The 19178-nt window shown below is 45.7% G+C and overlaps 1 protein-coding gene across 2 annotated transcripts in view; it reads right to left on the reverse strand.

Moving 5' to 3' along the window:
- Positions 1-261: 261 nt before the first annotated feature.
- TFDP2 (transcription factor Dp-2) overlaps positions 262-19178 on the reverse strand; it is a 123119-nt gene continuing 104202 nt past the window's right edge. For both annotated transcript variants that reach the window (XM_016209872.2, XM_016209871.2), the window contains exons 9-13: positions 18745-18813; positions 13568-13719; positions 10927-11093; positions 6678-6783; positions 262-6468 (exon numbers count right to left, since the gene is read on the reverse strand). In XM_016209872.2, coding sequence (XP_016065358.1) covers positions 6285-6468; positions 6678-6783; positions 10927-11093; positions 13568-13719; positions 18745-18813 — 678 coding nt within the window. In that variant the 3' untranslated portion in view covers positions 262-6284. The remainder of the gene's footprint in view (positions 6469-6677; positions 6784-10926; positions 11094-13567; positions 13720-18744; positions 18814-19178) is intronic.

Here is a 19178-nt window from a genome sequence, read left to right on the forward strand (position 1 = left end):
GGGGCAGAGGAGGAAGCCGAACTATCACGCAGCTGCCAGAGGAGCTGACCGATTCCACAAGGAACTCTGAAGTTGGGGTGGCCTTTCAGATACCCTAAGTTGGGGCAGGGGGGCTGGGCTTTGTACCCCCTCACTGGCTGCAATTCCTTGGGGAGGAACTCAGCAGTGGGGGGAGTGTCTCGGTCCTAAAGGAGGGGGAGCTAGGCAGGGCACCACAATACCCACTAACCCCCTATCCGCCGGCTAATAATGAGACCAACATTATTTTAAATGTTTATTTTTTTCTATAGTGCATCTCATTCAATCATACAAGCCTGATACATTATTTTTCCCTCTCAAGCACAAACGATCCTCATTTTGGAAGCTTTTCCTTTCTTTCCTTCTTTTAACCTTACAGGATGGACAAAGATACTCACACTTTAATGGACAAAAACATCACTCAGAGTTTATTAAAAGTACAGCTTCCCAGGCCCCACTCCCGAGCACCCGAGTGTCTGGGAACGGGCCCTAGGGGTGCAAAACGTTAACCCCCACCCCCCGCCCCGTCAATTCCGCTGCGGGTGGTCCTCGAACCATCTTTCGAAGAACACGGCTTAGGACTTGTCTGTTATTTATTGGAAGCAATTTCAGAAAATCCAGGAATAATTAAGTATACAGAAATAGCTCTTCTATAAAATTTCCATATAAAAATAACGGTATTTATTTACAAAGTTTGAGATGCTACAAAATAATACATTGTATTGGGTTAGGTACTCCAATCTAATAAAGTCTACTTTAGGCAAGTCAGATGTGGTGTTTGCATTTCCCCCTTATTTCGCTTTTTTAAACTGCTTAGAGCATGTGGCACCAGGATGTTTCCTTCATGCAGAAAAAAAAAGCAGAACTATATTTTCTGGAAATAAAACCTAACAGCACGTGATCAGAGTAAAGGCTCTCCAAATGAGAAAGTTAGCGAACAGCGACCTGGGCCCACGGCCGTTTCCTTTTTCGTCTGAAGTCAAGTGCGACGGGGGTAAAGGGAACACCCCCAGGAACAGACTGAACTGTGTCCCCAGCTCGGGCTCCGGAGCGGCCAGTGCAGTCGGCCGGGTGGGATTTCCACCTTACAGGACACGGCAGGGTTGGACCTGTCATGGTACTACTGGGAAAAAGAGCGGCAACTGCTCAGAAGTGTTTAGCAGAAGAGTGTCTGGGTCCTCAGAGAGCTTTTAGTATGAAAAAAAAATCTGACTTCAGTCGTGAACAAGCAGAATCAGGCCATCTGTCATTAGACGATGCCTGACATGTGAAGGTGACATAGGTAAGTGACACTATGATGCGTTTTAAAACCCAAACGTGATCTGGGGAAGTTTCCTTATGTTGAGATAGACACGAAGGGAAGCAAATGCGGTAGAGAAAGGTATTGGTAACTTAACCTCAAGCCCCTGCCAGTGACCAGTGTGCGAGTCTGTGCCACGGAGGAGCTTCTTCCCAAGTGTGTCTAAACCCGGGGTCTTCTGAGTTGAGAGAGACCCAACGCGGACGCCACAGCCTCAAGAGCAAAGTCCCACTCCTGCTCTGGCTGTTTCACACTTGGTGTGACAGGCCTGATGCTAATCCCAAAGCCACCCGGGAGGACAGCGCGGAGGGAGTGGCTTTCAGGAAGCGACGTGGTCCTCCCAGGAGGAAGGGACTGGGGGGGGTGCAGGCTTGGCCACGCAGGCTGGGGGGTGGTAGACAAGTGACGCCTTAAGAGTGGGGCGGAGAGATGTTCTCTCGCGCTCAGGCCCTCGGTGGAGAAGGGGCGAGTCCTGCCCTTACTTTCAGCTACATCGACCCCTACGCAGCGAGGAGCGGGGAGACAGGCTCAGAGGCCGACCTGCTGGAACGGCAAGTTGTCAGCCCTCCAGGCCTTTTGTAAAGCAAAGGCCCCGTAAGAATGAGACAAGGGTTCACCCCACCTGAGAGCCACAGCACAAAATACAAAGAAGGGAGGGCACCTTCTCCCGTCTCTGCTCCCAGTTAAACTCCTGTGCTTGTCAGGGATTCCCGGGGCCCAACTGGAGGGTCAGTTTTGCACCCCCACCTTTTCTTCCTGAGCATTCTGTGCGTGGAGAGGTATGTGGGAAACCTGGATCCTGACGTTTATCTAAGCATAACTTTTTAGAGATATCTTGGTTGTGTAAAGGGGCTAATTCCTGAGAAATACTGTGATTTGTGTGAATATTTAGTTCAAATTTTTTAAGGTAAAATTTTAAGCAAATATCAGCCTTTTTTCTTTAGCGTTTGGCTTCAGTGGAAGTTAAACTAAGTGGACATCGTATCGACCGTGAATCAGAGGGCAGGGAGGCACATTTCCGAGGGCCCCTCCAGCGGCGAGGCGCGGGGCCCTGGCAGGCACTGCGGGTCTGCGGCAGATTCATACGGACGGTCATCAGTGCTTGGGAAATGCTCCGGGTGCATGAAACGGGGAGCCTATTTGGGAAAATGGTCCTCACGTCGTCTTTAGCTGTACTGACCCCACTACATACGCAGAATAAAATACCTTTCATGTGTCTAATACAAAAAGATCTTTGTGTCTTCAATAACATAGAGCTAGAAGAAAACACCTAGAAAAGGGGTTACTTTCCCACCTTTAGACTGGAAGGGAAGGACGCCGAGAACTTCATGGGGTAGGACCTTCGCTTGGCTACGGGCACTGCTGGCCGCCCCCGACCGGAGCAGCCTTCTGCCCACTGTCCATCGCCCTGTCCTTTCTCTCCACAGCACTCATCCGCCCGAATGCTTTCTGTTCAAATACTTACTGAAGGGCTAAATCTTTATATGCACGGCTAAGGCAGCACCTTCTAACGTCCACCTCACAGATTTTTGGGGTTGGGACACACCTTTTATCTACCTGAAGGGAGTTAGATAGGTATTTAAAGGGTCTTTGAGGCGAATCACTGATAAAACTAATTTGTGGTCTCTCTGCGAGTGTGGCTACGGTAGAAACAGCTGAGGCGGTTCCCTTGCTTTGCTGACCCTGCCCCCGGGCACCCCACCCCCACCCGGTTCTGACCGTCCCAGGCACCTAAGTTACAACTGTCCTCGGAGCAACTTGGCTGCCTCCACAACCCAAGCAGCCAAGGGTCGTGGTTCAGCAAACGGCCGAGGTATGGAGGTCTGCATGTACACTGAGCCCTCCTGTGGACTATCTCCAGGTGGATGGCCTGACGGGGGCTAATTTGTGTTTGAGGACTGAGCCGGTATTATTATTTTTCAAACCTGGCAGGGTGTGGTTTCCACTGTAAATTCTGCTAATGAGGGGAGTTACTCTTTCATCCCGTTAAGATGGCAGAAGCCAGTTTTCACCCCACCACTTCTATACAGAATTAAATGGAAGGAAACAAAACACATGGCATCACTGTCAAGTTTCAGAGGGGCAGCGGGCATGGCGGAGAGGTGAGAGGTCACTGAATTGGCGCCTCCGTTCCTGCCCCCTCGCTGAGGTCCGCTGAGGTCCCCCAGGACCGTAAGGCACAGTTTATGTCAACACTTCCTGAAGGTGCTTTCGTCACCTAGTCATCGCAGGAGAAGATCACAGTGGGGGAAGAGCAGGGGAGCCTGGTGAGCACTGCCCTTCCCACGTAAGGGTCAAGCATGGCAGGCAGGCACCACCACACAGGTGCTAATGGAGCAAGAAGGTACTGACCGAAGGGTGCAATGCACTTGAAAGGGTAACAGTAAACTGACCCCGGAGGGGAAAAGGTCCCTCAAACTTCCCCAAGTCAGAGTGTGACCCACACCCTCTGGGAGGGGTGTCTTTTTTCCTGCACACATGTGCGTAAATAACCCCAAGTGCTACTCCTATAAAGATGCCTGGATGTTGTCATCACAATTTCCTAACTGTTTTTCACTTTGATTTTTATACGAAATTGTGCCTGAGTGCTGAGCTGTAGACCTAGATCATCTGTTTAGGGGAGATATGGAAGAACAACAGGATTTATCTTTCTAAACACCTCAGCCTAGCGTTCTGCTCAGTTAAGGCTTCACACCAGCGATGTGCACTGACGGCCACAGTGAGACTGTTATTAGATGTCCTCAGCAGTGACCCCAAACATTACTGAGGAACAGAGGCCATTTCCGGTCAAACACTGCACACCTATGGCTGGCCGGCCAAGGGTGGGGCCAACAGTAATGAGTCTTTGGTTGCTTTCTCTTTTAAACCCATGTTTTATCCATTTAAAGCACTATAGCAGCAGTAGCAGGACAGAGAGAGGAGAGAGCAGTTTCCCAAAAACTCCCACGGATTTTGCCACTTGGTAGAGGACAGGTCATGACTAACGTACCTGTCATGAATGTCGGTGTACGGGTTTTGGGACCTGTAGTACAATAGCTTGAAGACTATAAAGCTGGCTGTGGCCCTTGGCCTCTCCAGGTCCCCCTTCAAGCAAGGAGATGGGAAAGGCAGGGGGTGGTAAAGGGGGGGGGCCTCAAAGGGCAGCCTGGAAGGGAGCCTGGTTTACTGCCTGCAGCTGACGATCTTCTAGTCAGTGTTCCCCAAGGCCCAGGGAGACCTGCCCGGCCTTTGCAGTTTCAGGCTCCGCCCACCTGCCCAGCCTAAGAGATGTGTCCCCAAACTCAGGCTCGGGCAGAATTCTCTCAAAACTGCCTCTCTCTCTCTGCCCCCTTGAACACTCTGAGTCTGCACTATGGCTTATTTCTGACAGAATGAGTTTTGTCTCAAAGAAACTTAAAGTTGTATGTTTCAGTGTATTTGTTTCTACGGCCTAACCAAACTTTAGGTCAGCCAGGTCCTTCGCCCCCAGCTCACCGTAGGCACAGGGGCAGAGCTGTAAAAGGGATCAGGAGGCATCTACTCTTACCCTACGGGATTGAGGAAGGAACAGATCGGGGCTGAGCTTGGTGCTGGGCCCAAAGATGCTAGATGCACAATCTAGGGGCCAAGCCAAATGACTCAAGACAAAGACGCAGAGTTAGTTTTCATTATTATTTGCTACTTTCAAGGCCTTGCTGTGGAATTAAGTTGGGGTTTGGCCATGGTGGCAGATGTCTCCACGCTCCTCTGTTCAGGGGAGCAGGAGCTGCGAACATGCCAGCAGTGTTCCTGGCGGCATCTTTGGCTATGAAACAATATACTATCGACTGCACGACTATAAACCCAACATTTGGAGAGTTCACCATTTTTCAGCTGTTTCTGTGAAACATGACATCAGGTTAGTTTGAAACGCAGTTTACCCAGGAATAAGCTTTAAGGTCATTTTGATGAATGAAAACATATAAAAGGTGACATGGTCAGGAAAACAGTGCTGTTCGTATTCTGGAAAGACTTCACTTTTCAAAGTAATGACATTTGGTTCATTTCCATCAATTGCACACTGGGTGAAATCACACAATTACTGCGGGGACCTGTAAGCAAGCAATTCGGTCAGAGGAGTTCGCCCCTTTGTTTTAAATGAAAACGCCGTATGAAATGCATAGCTCTGACTCAAACTATAGGTACAATTTCCTTCTCTGTAAAACCCCAGATTTAGAAGGCTGGCAAAAGGCAGTGCTGGCAAAGTATTTAACGCATGTGGAATGCTATTCTACTTTGGCTTCCAGAAGTAGCCCTAAAAAATTCTATGCACCAATGCATTGGCTAACAACGATCCTTTCAGTTTTACTATAAATTATTCTAAATGTCACTTAAGTACTTAAGAATTAGCTCGCGCTCCTTTCTAGAAGCCGTCTAAGGCCGCCGATGCGTAAAGCACCTCCACTAGACCTTCAACTACTAGCTCAGCAGTGCAGCCCGTGTCCCTGAGGCCAAGGACTGCCACCTGCCTCCTCGCTGGACCGCTCGCCCCACCGGGAGCTTTTCACGCTCATTCATGCCCGGTAAGGCGAGAAGCGTGAGAAACCTGATCACCGAGGCCTGTTCACTGTAGCCAGGTAGCGATCCTAGTTCTAAGGGGGGTTACGTGGGTGTGGGGAACAGAGAGATCCCACCTCTTGGAAGATAAATGAGCCTCGTTCGTGCTGCCCAGTTCTCCCGGGACTGTCCCCACTGTCACCTCAGAGGGCTCGCTTTGTCTGAGAGGTGACCTATTGCCCTACTGTTCAGAGTTGTCATTCACACTACGTTAACTTTCATCTCAATCTGTGTCAGCCTGCGTGTAATTCGCGTATTGTGTTTCCCTAGTTTTCACTGAACGCACAGTGCAAACAGAGGCAAGGACTGAAGCAATCATTTCAAAAAACAAGAGCTCACACTAAAAACACACATGAGCATCGAACAGGAAAGCGTGGGCTGCGTCCTGTCTTTATTCTGGGGAGGAGGGGTCCTCCTCCTCTTCGTCGTCGTCGTCATCGTTGAACGAGCAGGGCGTCTCGCCTCGGGACTCGGAGCCGTGAGAGGCAGCGCTACTGGACTGGTGACTGTTTGGGGCAAGGAGCTGCCCAGTTGCTAAGGCCACTTCAGCATCCAAGCATAACCCCTGGTTTACACTAGCAAACAATTAAAAACACACAGGCTCATTAATGTGGCACGTGTTTTCGGCTCCATACGACACAGGACTGACGCATGGGAAAGGAGGTGCCACTGGGGAGCTCTGCCAAGACCTGCGCAGGGCCTGCGCGGGCAGGGCCTCGCCGGCGCTCTCCTCCGGAGGGCAGGGCTCCGTGGCTGGCCTTTCTGGCCCTGAAACAATACGTACCTTGATTGGGACAAGGGGGCACCGGCGGTCAGGTCTAAATTGGAAACTGACTGGGTAGAGTTCAAGAGCAGTCCCTGATTTAACCACGAAGGTCCTGTGGAGATATCTACAGGGAGAAACAGAAACAGAAGGCGTGGGTTCTGCAGCCCTGGCTGCTGCTGCCCCCGTGGGAAGACGGCAGACCAGTGGGGGCATCAGCGTGCTCTCAGCTACAGCCCCCCAAGTCTCCTGCCCTGGGAAGAACCCAGGTTTCTTCGGCTGGGGGAAAATTTTCTAAAACATAAGAGCAGAAAAAAATAATACAGGAAGGCAGACTGGAGCAAGAAAAGAATTCAGATTAAACCAACGGCGGACTCTCGGTCCCGCTTCTTCAGTAAGGCCTCAGAGGCCGCTCGCTGAGGACGGCAACACTGACTGTCCCGGGCACGTGCCGCCCTCACCACGGAAGACCCAGGGCTCTGACTGCGGGGCTAACAGCCAAGGCCAGCAGGGGCAAGAGAAAGGCAACTCGGAAACATCGGGGGTACAGAGGGCAGACACATTTTTGTCCAAACCCCCATGTTTTCAAGGGCCCCCTGCTGAACTCAGTGCTATTAGTCATCAAAGACCTATTCTTTCTCCTGGTGGCATTTGCTTATAACTCAAACTAGCTCTTATTTTAAAAGGTCACAAGCATTCATGCTTTTAACAAGGGTGAGACAGGCATTACTGTCCAGTCTGCATAAATATTCTGGATATATCCTTTCAATGCGAGTTTCTATGCATACACTCTATTTCTCCTAGCACAACCTTGATCAATTCTTACTGTAATTTCACGTGTTTAATGCTTCTCTCCTCATCTAGAAAGTTAGCTCAGAGAAGGCAGCGACAGGAACATATGAAGATCTCGATGCTACTGAGTGAAGGAGGACAGTCTCTTTCAATAGTGAGTTTACAAAGTAGGTGATACACATATTAGAAATACGTTCCTAAAAAGAAATTCTTAGAATTACATTATAAGACCGAACGTACACTCAGAAAATGTAATTTGCCAAAATGAGCTCTTATCATATTTAATAAAAATAGTTTCTTAATTACCGTGCAAAAAATAGAAACCCGTGTGTGCTGGGACTGGAAACTGCTCTCCAGGCACTGTCGGGCCGCGTGAAACAACCCTACAAGGACAAAGTCAACTAAATGTCTACACCGGCGTTAGAATGGCCTTGGGAGCCTTCTTCACAGGCTAAGGCAGCTGTGAGAACAGAACTTCAATTCTAAGAACAGCAGACTTTAAGTACATTAAGTAACAAGTCTGTACACGAGAAAATTAAAGCCAGGATCCTGTGCTGAATATTAATTAGTGGAATATATGGAAACTCTGTCAGAGCACAGCCATTTTCTTGCTTGTGAGAATAACACATTAAACTGTCTTTTCACAATGGCTTTGAAAAGCCCAAGTTTCTTTCACATTATCGCAGAAACCACACAATGGCTCTCACCGTCCTACTCAAGAGCCCTTCTGTCCCTCCGCACACTAAAGGCACACGTTTCTTCTCTTGAACTAACTAGAGTCTGTGCCCCAGGCTGCCGATGAGGTCACGAAGAGATAAAAACCACAGAGCCTGCCTAATCGCCCGGAGCTTTTACAATGAGAATAGGCTAAAATAGAGCTGTGGTGATTTATTGAGTAAGCCCTTTCCTTAGACCCTGGGCTGCCGGCAGGCCTGGGCTGCCAACACAACAGCAGGTCCCGCTCTGGGAGAGAGCAGGGAGAAGGGAGCCGGTGGGGGCCCTGGGGGGCGGGGAGGGGGTGATACAGGCCGAGGGGCAAGAGGATGGGGTCACATTTGTAGCAGGTGGGAGGTGCCAATTTAAAAACTAAATCCAACAGAAACCAAATCTCATTCAACAGATACTTATGTTGTGACCAAAGGGCCAACACCATAAAACAAAACAAAATAAAAACAACCTCTTTGCTTATATTTGATTTAATATACCTTAGAACTTAGTAAAATGCCTTTAAAAAGTGATGTGCAATTCTAGGAGGTAATACTTATAATGAAGGAAATTGTTCAAAGCAAAGGCGGAAGCACTGTTTCTACATCCAAATTCTATGTGTAGAATATACCATAGTCTTAGTAAGTCAGGGCAATCATAAAGATTTCTGAATTAGCCCTGGCCGCTGTGGCTCAGTTGGTTGGTTTTGGTCCCATGCACCAAAAGGTTACTGGTTCAATTCCCAGTCAGGGCACATGCCCAGGCTGCAGGTTCAATCCCCGATAGGGGGTGTGCAGGAGGCAGCTGATTGATGTTCTGCTCTCACATCCATATTTCTCTCCCCCTTTCCCTTTTTCTCTCTCTAAAAATCAACAAAAATATTAAATTAAAAAAGATTTCTGAATTAGTGAAAGAAAAAAACCCTGAATCACAGAGCATGCGAAACATAGTGTTTTTGTTTTCAAGTATACTCAGTATATATTTATAATTCATAATAAAAAAGGTAAAGAGCCCAATTTAAAAATGAGCAAAGGATCTGAATAGATATTCTCCAAGGAAGATATACAAATGGCAATAAGCACATGAAAAGATGCTCACATCATTAGTCACTAGGGAAATGCAAATCAAAACCACGGTGAAACACCACATCTACTAGGATGGCTGTAATAAAAAAGGTGGGCAATATCAAGTGTTTAGGAGGACGTGGAAAGACGGAAACCCTCACACATTGCCAGGAGGACTGTAAAATGGTACAACTGCTTTGGAAAATAGTTTGGCAGTTCCTCAAAATGTTAAATACAGAGTCACCACATGATCCAGCAATTCTGCTCCTAGGTATACACCCAACAGAACTGAAAACTTATGTTCACACAAAAACCTGTACAAGAATGTTTATAGTAGCATCATTCAGGGGAGCCAAACAGTGGAAACAATCCAAATGTCCTCCGAGTAACGGATAAGCAAAATGTGGTGGGTCCATACAACGGCAATAAGAAGGGATGAAGTAATGACTCACGCTACAGCATGAGTGAATCTTGGAAACGTGATGCTAAATAAGCCAGTCACAAAGGCCACATATTATATGATTCCATTTACATGAATTGTCTAGAATGGACAAAACCAGAGTGACAAAAAGCAGATTAGTGGTTGCCATGAGCTGGCAGGAATGGGGGGCAGGGAGTGATTGCTAATGTGTATGAGATTTCTTTTGGGGGGTCATAAAAATGTTTTAGAATTAGTGGTGACAACTGCACAACCTTGTGAATATACTAAAAACTACTGAATTATACACTTTAAAATGGTGTATTTGGTGGTGTGTTAATTAAATCTCAATTAAAAAAAATTACAATACCATTTCACATCCACCTGACTGGGAAAACAGAACATGTCCACTCCACAGGTGAGAGCGTAACTTGGTGAAAACAAACTGAAAACTTGTGGCACTGTCTAGGAAAGCTGCAGACGCACCCGCCTCTGACCCAGCGATCTCGCACATCACACCTGCACGTGGTCACTGGGGTCTACTTGCAGGAGTGTTCAAAGGAGCACTGGTCTTGTTTCTTTTAGTTTTGACCCTCACCCAAGGATATTTTTTCCATTGCTTTTCAGAGAGAGTGGAAGGGGGGGAGAGAGAAAGAGAGAGAGAGAAACATCGATGTGAGAGAGACACATCGACTGGTTGTCTCCCTAATACGCCCTGACCGGGGGCAGGATCGAGCCTACAACCGAGGTACGTGCCCTTGGCTGGAATCGAACCCGGGACCCGTCAGACCATGGGCCAACACTCTAACCACTGAGCCAGACTGGCCATGGTGTAAAGGAACAGTTTTTTAATATCTAGGAAATTAAAACAAAATTAAAGGCTTATCATTAGTACAATGAACAAAGAAACTGTGATATTTTCACATAATGGAATTCTATTCAGCAGTAAAAATATACGAATTACAGTAACATCAAATCATTTGGGCAAATCTAAAGAACATAATGTTGAGTAAAAAAGTAATAAAATCGCCCAAAACATATCACGATGAGTCCATTTATATCGAGGTCAGGGATGGCAAAACTAAATTGTTTCCAGTTTACTTTGTGTTTGCATCTTAAAGAAAAGCAAGTGACACACAAGAAATTCAAGAGAGCGGCTGCATTTAGAGAAGCGGGAAAGGATTCAGAGTCAAGGACGGGCATACAGGAGACATGACTAATTTTCTATGAGAAAAGGAGAAAGGTTTGACATACGGAATCAGGCAGAGCATGTGAGAGCGTCACAACATACCTGTGATATAACCTTCTAAAGCCTTTGGCACCAGCGACTTAGCAAGTTTCAGATCCTCCAGAGAGCATTTGCCTGACTCAAGGCCAAAGGACATTCCCATCCGCTTCAGCACTTCTATGTCATCATGGATCTCAAAGGTGTTGTCAAAATTGAAAAGATATTCAAACCTGTATCAGGAAACAAAGTTGGCACGGGGTTTTCCACGGTGTTGGGGAGGTCTAGAGAGTTCCATATTCTGTGTATCCCATAAAGGAATGAGGGCCTAAGTACTAGAAACTGTCGCAATTAACAGCAATAAGGGTCATTCTGCTGTGCGCAGGAGATGACATCTCAAACACACCACTTCCCCAATTGAAACAGTTTTCCTGTGACAGACAAAAGGCGTCCCATAAGCTTTAGCCCTAATTAAGCCACTGCAAACCGGAGACAGAAATTCTGGTCTAAATCCAGTACTTTTCAACGTTGGCTACAACTTTGTCACAAAAGATAAAAATATTAAGAAAGCCTCCAGTTTACTATAACTCTACTATGAGTTGGCCTATTAGGATTGAGGAGAAAACATTTTGGACGCTTACTTCATTATTTTCATGAGTCAAGTGTTAGCTACAGCACACTTTAGTTTAGATAAGCAATAAATGGAAAACTTCACAAACTAACCAATCCCCAAATCCTGTCTTGAGGAATTAGTAGTAAAATGTCTTTAGAAAAAAATGTCATATATAATGCATAGCAAATTTCCAAACGTTCTTGAAAAATACCAAATCAGGATGTGCAGCTGCCCAGCACAAGCTTTCAATAAAGAGGTGAATATAGGAAGAAACAGCCCCTTCTGACTTCTAGGCTAGGCCCTAGGGCACCTTCACCCACAGGCCTCAGATTCACAGGGACAGCGTATAGGTGAATTTACCATGTCCTAAAATTCTCTCTATTAAAATCATGTGAGGGTAAAACTTTTTATGCTAGATCTTAGGTGAGGGCAAAAATGATAATTTCAAGCAGGGGTGGGGGACCTTTTTTCAGCCAAGGGCTATTTGGATATTTATAACATCATTTTCAGGCATACAAAATTATTGTTGCTATGAAAAAAGCTCCTTGATTTATTGGATTTCTAGTCCCACCTGCGGTTGCCTTGGCAGGGCCAGACCAAATGATTTATAAGGCCTGAGGGCTATACATTCCCCACCTCTGATTTAAAGCAAAATACCATATTTAAATAATTAAGTATATACACTTGAATAAAGTACATCAACAGGCTTTCAGAATTAAAAAATCAAAAGTGGATGCCTGCCACAGAGATGATTTCAGGCATACATTAAAAGCAGACGGTTCTGTCAATTTAATCCTCATAGTGGGAGAGCTGCCTGGCTAACTGAGGGGAGAAGACTGCATCACCGAAGTAACTGAAAGACGGGCTTTAGGGCCGACCTTGAATAACAAACTTCTACAGGCTTCGTAAAAGTCTCCTTCCCTCCACCCGGGGGAGGGCCCGGAAGAGCATGAGTCACTTGCCGCCCAAGGACGGAAACCTTACCAGACCCCGGCTGGAGGTGACTGGCGGCCACAAGGCCCTTACGCCCGTGACCCCCCGATTTCCTGCTACTCCTTTACAACACTTAACATTTTTTCATTGCTTGCTTTGAGTCCAACCCTTCCCAGGCATCATCTCATCTAATCCTCACCACAGGGCTAGGAAGCGACAGAGGCCTGGTATCATCTCCATTTGTTCTTCGGAACACAGGGCTACAGAGCAGTTAAATGGGGGAGCATCACCCACACTCGGTCCGTCTCTCTCTGCGCCCTGTTCCCTTAACTAGCTCATGATACCGGTCACAGCCTGAAGGGCGATGGTATCAACTATTTTCATGAAGGGTAAAACAAGTTACACATTAATCCTGCATTATCTATCGGTGGATGAATGGATCAAGGAAATGTGATATATATACAATGAAATACTCAGCCATAAAACAAGAAGGAAACTCTGCCATTCGTGACAACATGGATGGACCTTGAGGGCATTATGCCCAAATCAAACACTGAATGATCTCACTTTATGTGGAATCTAAAAAGACCCGAACTCAAAGATACAGAGAGTAGATTGGTGGTTGCCAGAGATGGAGGTGTGGGTGCAAAATAGATGAAGGTGGTCAAAAATGTTAACTTCCAGTTATAAGATAAATTTTAAAAAAAGAAAGCATAGAACGCATCTAGCATTTTCATGCCTATTCATCCATTCATAAGCGGAAGCCCACTCAATTATGATAGAGCAAAACGTTGATCTAAAATATTTCCCCAGTAAACTATGACAGTGAATCACAGCGAGCCTACCTTCCGCCAGGCCCTCACGGACGGTCTACCTCGCTGCCGTTACTTGCCCACAGTTATACCACATGCCTGTACACACATGCACATTCTGGTCTGGATCCAGGCACCACCCTGCATGTAACAGGAAGCACAGCGCCAGGCATGGGCCTGGGGGCTGCAGAGGGCGAGTGATGGAGCACATGCCAGAAGCTTACGACACCCCACGTCTGAAAGGCGTTTCACACGCCCCAAGGAGTCAGCCTTGGAGGATTCAGACGGCAGAGTACACCCTCTCGATCTGCAGACGACCGCCTGCAGTCTTGCCCTGGTCTGCACTCACTTGTCACTGGAGATGCTGCAGTCTATGACCGTCTTCCTGCTGGTATTGATGATGATAAACGGCAGCTGGATGGTGGAGTTCAGAGCTGGAGGGCCCTGGTTCTGCTGCTCATTTTGCCGATTCCTCTGTACCAGGTTTTTGAAAGCGATTTGCTGTAATGATCGATAAAAAAGAATATAGTGATTATTATGGATAAGTGAGGTGGAATTCAATGAATTAAGATAAATACATTTAAAATATAGTTTAAAATTAGAGAGTTTAAAGTGACCTTCCACCTATAGGTGAATTAAACATATAAGAAAAGATTAGGATAATCCGATTCAATAAATATATTCCAAGGGGAAAACTATATATTTAAATGGTGTCTACCATATCCTAATGTAAATAATGGGGCCCATGGTTTTTGTCAGCCACAGAAACAGGATCTTACAAATCGGAGAGCCCAGTGGCACCCGCAGCTCCTATAGTGAGTGATGCATGACACCGAGTGAGCGTTTGTTTCCACTCATCTAAGACTCCCGAGAGTTCAGGGTTAAACACATCTTAGACTGTCTAGCCCAATGATAGGCAAACTTTCTAAAGCTACAGAACCCTTTCTTCAAATGACATCTGTGAGACACCCACTTTATGAGACAGATGAAAGTAGCGTTGCTGCTGGCGGCTTGGGGCCAGGCGTCCTGAGCCCAGCCAGCTCTGTCCTCATTTGCCCCTTAGGCTCCTCCACAGAACTAAGGATCCTTAGGGCACAGTTTGGAATCTGGTCCAAACCTCTCCCCACCTGGTATCTTCCAGATGAGGAAACTGAGGCTTAGCAGTGATGATAAGCTGTATCAGGACCTGAGTCTTTACATCGAATCTTGCTTTTATTTAAAATCCTTACTTAAACGTCAAAAAAAGTGGCCCCCCTTTTTAATAAGGCAAATGCATCACAGAATTCCACGGTTAGAAAGACCTCGCACAGCTCAAGTTTTTCATCCGCTCAGGAAACAGACACTGGTTTTAGAAGTTCCTGGAGTCAGAGCCGTTCACTCCCTTCCACCAGCTGGTTCCATCTTCTCACTCACTGCTGATAAATTGAAGTTTTCTGTGTTTTAGCAATCTTATCCTAGGTCTGTTTATTTTAGGTTCTGGGCCTTAACTAAAGTTTGATTAAGATTATTATTATCTTAAAATGGCTGGGTACTATCTCCTTAGAAAGTGAACATTTACTTTTTTAAAATGCATAAAACAGAAGGGACACGAATTTATTGTAGCCCTAATAGTGTGTCCAAAAATCACTGTGAAAAAACTATCACTAGGTATACCATTATCAAATATTACGTAAGTCATACTCCATTATTTTCTGCTGCTAAATAACAGGCTATTTTATAGTTATTGCTTAATTCATTTATTATTGAGGAAAACATGCTGAAACTGTAAAACTGAGAAAAAGAATTATAAGTTTAAATATTTCTGCCTAGCTTCTCTTCTAGTAGAAAAAGCACCTTGGGAAATACTCCCGTACCTGTCCTGGCCTTGGCCACAGTGCCACGGGAGGACCCTGATATAGAGGGGAACACAAACAGTGATAGAGTTCTTATACGTCTAGGATTCACAGCTTGATACTGCATATTTACTAGCATCTACGATTTTTCAGGGGAAGGGGAGCAGTAAAAACACATAATGTTATTTTATTATTATTATTTTAATCCTTACCCGAGGATATTTTTTTCCATTGCTTTTTCACAGAGAATGGAAGGGAGAGAGAGAGAGAAACATCGACGTGAGAGCGACGTATTGATCGTTGGCCTGCAACTGAGGTATGTGCCCTTGGCTGGAATCGAACCCAGGACCCTTCAGTCTGAGGGCCGATGCTCTAACCAATGAGCCAAACCAGCTAGGGCTATAATGTTTTTTAAATTTTAAAAAAAATTTTCACCCGAGGATATATTTTCAGTTGCTTTTCAGAGAGAGTGGAAAGGCGGGGGGGGGGGGGGGTTAGAGAGAGAGAGAGAGAAAAACACTGATGTGAGAGAGACATGTCGATTGGCTGCCTCCTGCACACACCCTGACCAGGGCCGGGGACGAGCCTGCGACCGGAATCAAACCTGGGACCCTTCAGTCCACAGGTCAGTGCTCTAACCACTGAGCCAAACTGGCTAGGGCATGATGATATTTTGATAGTAAAAAGAAAAACCCCTCTCCCTTGTTTTGGCCTGATTTCCTTATTTATCGCCTTTTGATATCCTTCAGCCTTTTGTTCTTTTCCAGGCTCATTAACCTGGAGGTATTCCGTACTCACACCGTTCCTCTTCTACATTATTAAGAATTAAAAGAGCCCGGCCGGGTCTGGGTCAGCGATTGAACGTCGACCTAGGATTCAGGTGATTGGGGTTCGATTCCCGGTCAGGGCACATGCCTGGGTTTTGGGGCTCAATCCCGTCGGGGGCGTGCAGGAGGCAGCCAATCAATGACTCTCTCATCATTAATGTTTCTGTCTCTCTCCCTCTCCCTTCCTCTCTCTGAAATCAATAAAGACATATATTAAAAAAAAAAAAAAGAATTAAAAGAGGTCGTAAGCCTGCAAGTGTAACTCACCTGTGCCATGTGATGTCAGTGAGTTGTGACATTAACTGTCAAAAAAAATTTAAGCTAGCTCAGCCATGGCAAATTGTGAGGGCTCAGGGACAACTTGTTTAATTTACTTCCTATGACAACTTCATCCATGTTATTTCATGAAGGAAAGAAAAACCAAATGCTAGGAGGAAATAAGCTATGTCTACAGAAGTAGTTGTTTTCAGTTATACTTTGGGCTTCATTTCAATAGAGAGACCTGCTTTTATAAATGTTGACAGCTAGGCTGCCCCGGGTTGAAATCTTTTATAAATATTTGGTTTGAGAGACCATAGAGGGGGAAAAAATTTAGGACTTAAGAAAATACACATATGAGGGTGATCTTGGCTAGCACCGTTCTTTCTGAAAAACACATAATTAGAAGTATACAGAGGAACATATTTTTAAAATAACATAGGCCAGCCCTTCTGGCGTGGCTCAGCAGTTGAGCATTGACCTATGATCCAGGAGGTCACGGTTCGATTCCCAGTCAGGGCACATGCCCGGGTTGTGGGCTCGATCCCCAGCAGGGGGCGTGCAGGAGGCAGCTGATCAATGACTCTCGTCATTGATGTTTCTATCTCTCTCTCTCCCTCTCCCTTCCTCTCTCTGAAATCAGTGAAGACATATTAAAATAATAATAATAATAATAATAACATAGGCCCAAACTCAAGCTCCAAAATGTTCCATGACACTTTTGAGGAAATCTGAGGAAGGCTCAGTTTAGGGACCATGGGTTGATAGGGAAATACTACAGCTAACTCTGTAGGGGCAAGGACAATAGCAAGGCAGCCAGGGGAGGAAGGTGACAGGGCGGGAGTTAAGACATGAGTGCCTGGCAGGCCAGGTCTACAAGAAGGCAGGACTCTAAGGGAGGAGCTGGAGGAAAAGGAATAAAGGGTCAGCTTTCAAGGTCTTTTTTAAAGCTTCAGAACACTCTCTTCAAACAAAATCTTATTTGGACAACCAATATGAAAAATACATAAAATGCTCCTCCAGCAGTAGGTCTCCCGGGATTCATTCAGTGTGAAAAGCAGCCACAGAACACAGAAAGGAAGAACTGGCCTATCAGGCGGAACACTTTCTCCGGGGCTCCCTATTTTCGGGAAATCTCTGTTCTACCTGCTGCTACTCCTCTGCCCTGGCCCTGCTGCCTTCTCAGATCGGACACAGATCTCTGGAAGGCTAAACGGTCTTCTCCTGCCCCTCTGGTTTATACACAAAGGTGAAAGAAAAACAGAAAGCAAATATAAGCATCTAGAAAGTAAAAAACAAAAACCTAGAATATTTAAGAATACTTAACACCTTCTCATCCATCAGACAAAGTGAATATTTTAGGGGGAAAAACCTGGTACCTTCTTGCTATGTTTATTTCTGAAAAGTGGATTGCATAAAAAATTAAATGACCTACAGTTAGTTGTTCAAATCGAAGTTATTTTATGACTGGCTGAAAGCTTTTCAAATAAAGACAATTTCGGATAAAAGCAAAGGCACACTGGAGAGTTCTCCCCCGGGGAGCACACCCTGGCCACTCCTTCCCCCTCCTCCTTCCCCGACAGGCACGTGTCTCCTGAACTGTAAGGGACCCCACGAGACTCACAACCAGGGCAGCAATGGGCAGCAGCAGCTCGTCCTGGGCTAATTCCCTGAACCTGTCTCCAAGGCCCCCCTTTCTCTGACTTCCCAGTGAGCCAAAGCAGCCCAGCCTAGACTCTCCTGTTGCTTCTTCTATGACCTTCCTTGTTTCACTGTCCTAAGTGTGTTTTTGCTGCGGCCAATAAATTCTTGCTTGCCTTGCTGCCAAAAAAACAACAACCACACACAAAAAAAACAAAGCAAAAGCATAAAGATTCCCTGACTCATTTTACAAAGTTGTGGGGTTTTTTTATTGGACTGAAAACAGCTCCACTGTATGGCTCAAAGTGAATTTTTACACCAACTACAATTACCAAAAGTAGAAAAAAAAGTCCAACTACCCTGTGATTTTACCTCCCATAATTTTACATAAAGGCTCTATTATATTTTTTAAAATCATCCAAATTCTAGGCAATTATCCAAAAAAGTATAAATATAAGGATCTTTATTACATTATAAAATTTTATTTTATTTTAAACAGAAATGCATTTTAAGGTTTGGTATTTTTTACAAAGCTTATTGAGTATTGCATGTTATTCTCTTACAGATAATAAGTATTACAGGTGGATTTAATTATTTTACTCAATGTGCCTAAAATTTAACTAGCTTTACTTTTTGGTATTCCAAATTAGGATTTTAAACACACACACACTCCGAATAGTTTCTTTTCAGAGTAAGGATAAGTGTCCAAATTAAACTGCTGTATAATATAAGCGACACGCAGGGCAGGTGAGCGGCTGTGTGGCCCTGATAATGGTGAGAGATGGAACCAGCCTGGAGACAGACCATGCGGATGGCAATGGGCTCGCATATGAGGAGGCTGCCCTACTGTGGGCCCACCCGACACTACCTCAAAGGCACCCAAAGCAGAAAACACTGACTCTGAAAGCAAGTAAGCGGAGAAGCAGAATACAGGGAGGGAAGATAATAAAGCGCCCCAGCTTCTTTACCTGCAGAAGAAGCTCTTGCAGCTGGGCCCGCTTCTGCTTTATCCGTTCTATCCGCCTCTGCTTCTCTATCTTTAAAACATAGGTTACGAAATAACATGAATGCAGGCAGAGTATGAACCACTGCTCATTTTCAGGTCCCAGTTCTGAGAGATCAAGAATTTTCTTTAGAAAGATGCAACCCATTTTAACAACCAACCTCAACAAAGGCAAGCGACACCTCTTTGGGGGCCAGGGGTTGGGGTAAGCAAGCAGGCGAGACAGCAGAACTGTGGCGATCAGTAATGAAATCCATCTGCTCAGTGAACACGTGGTGTGCAGTACCCGTTGCTATTTATTACCCAAGTTCCAAGAGAGTAAGAGCTAACGCTTAGGAACACTTACTCTACATGCCAGCACTCAACTCAGCACTCCACACACAGTATCTTAATTCATCT

The sequence above is a fragment of the Miniopterus natalensis genome, chromosome 15, assembly GCF_054644295.1.
Source record: "Miniopterus natalensis isolate mMinNat1 chromosome 15, mMinNat1.hap1, whole genome shotgun sequence".
Taxonomy (NCBI): domain Eukaryota; kingdom Metazoa; phylum Chordata; class Mammalia; order Chiroptera; family Miniopteridae; genus Miniopterus; species Miniopterus natalensis.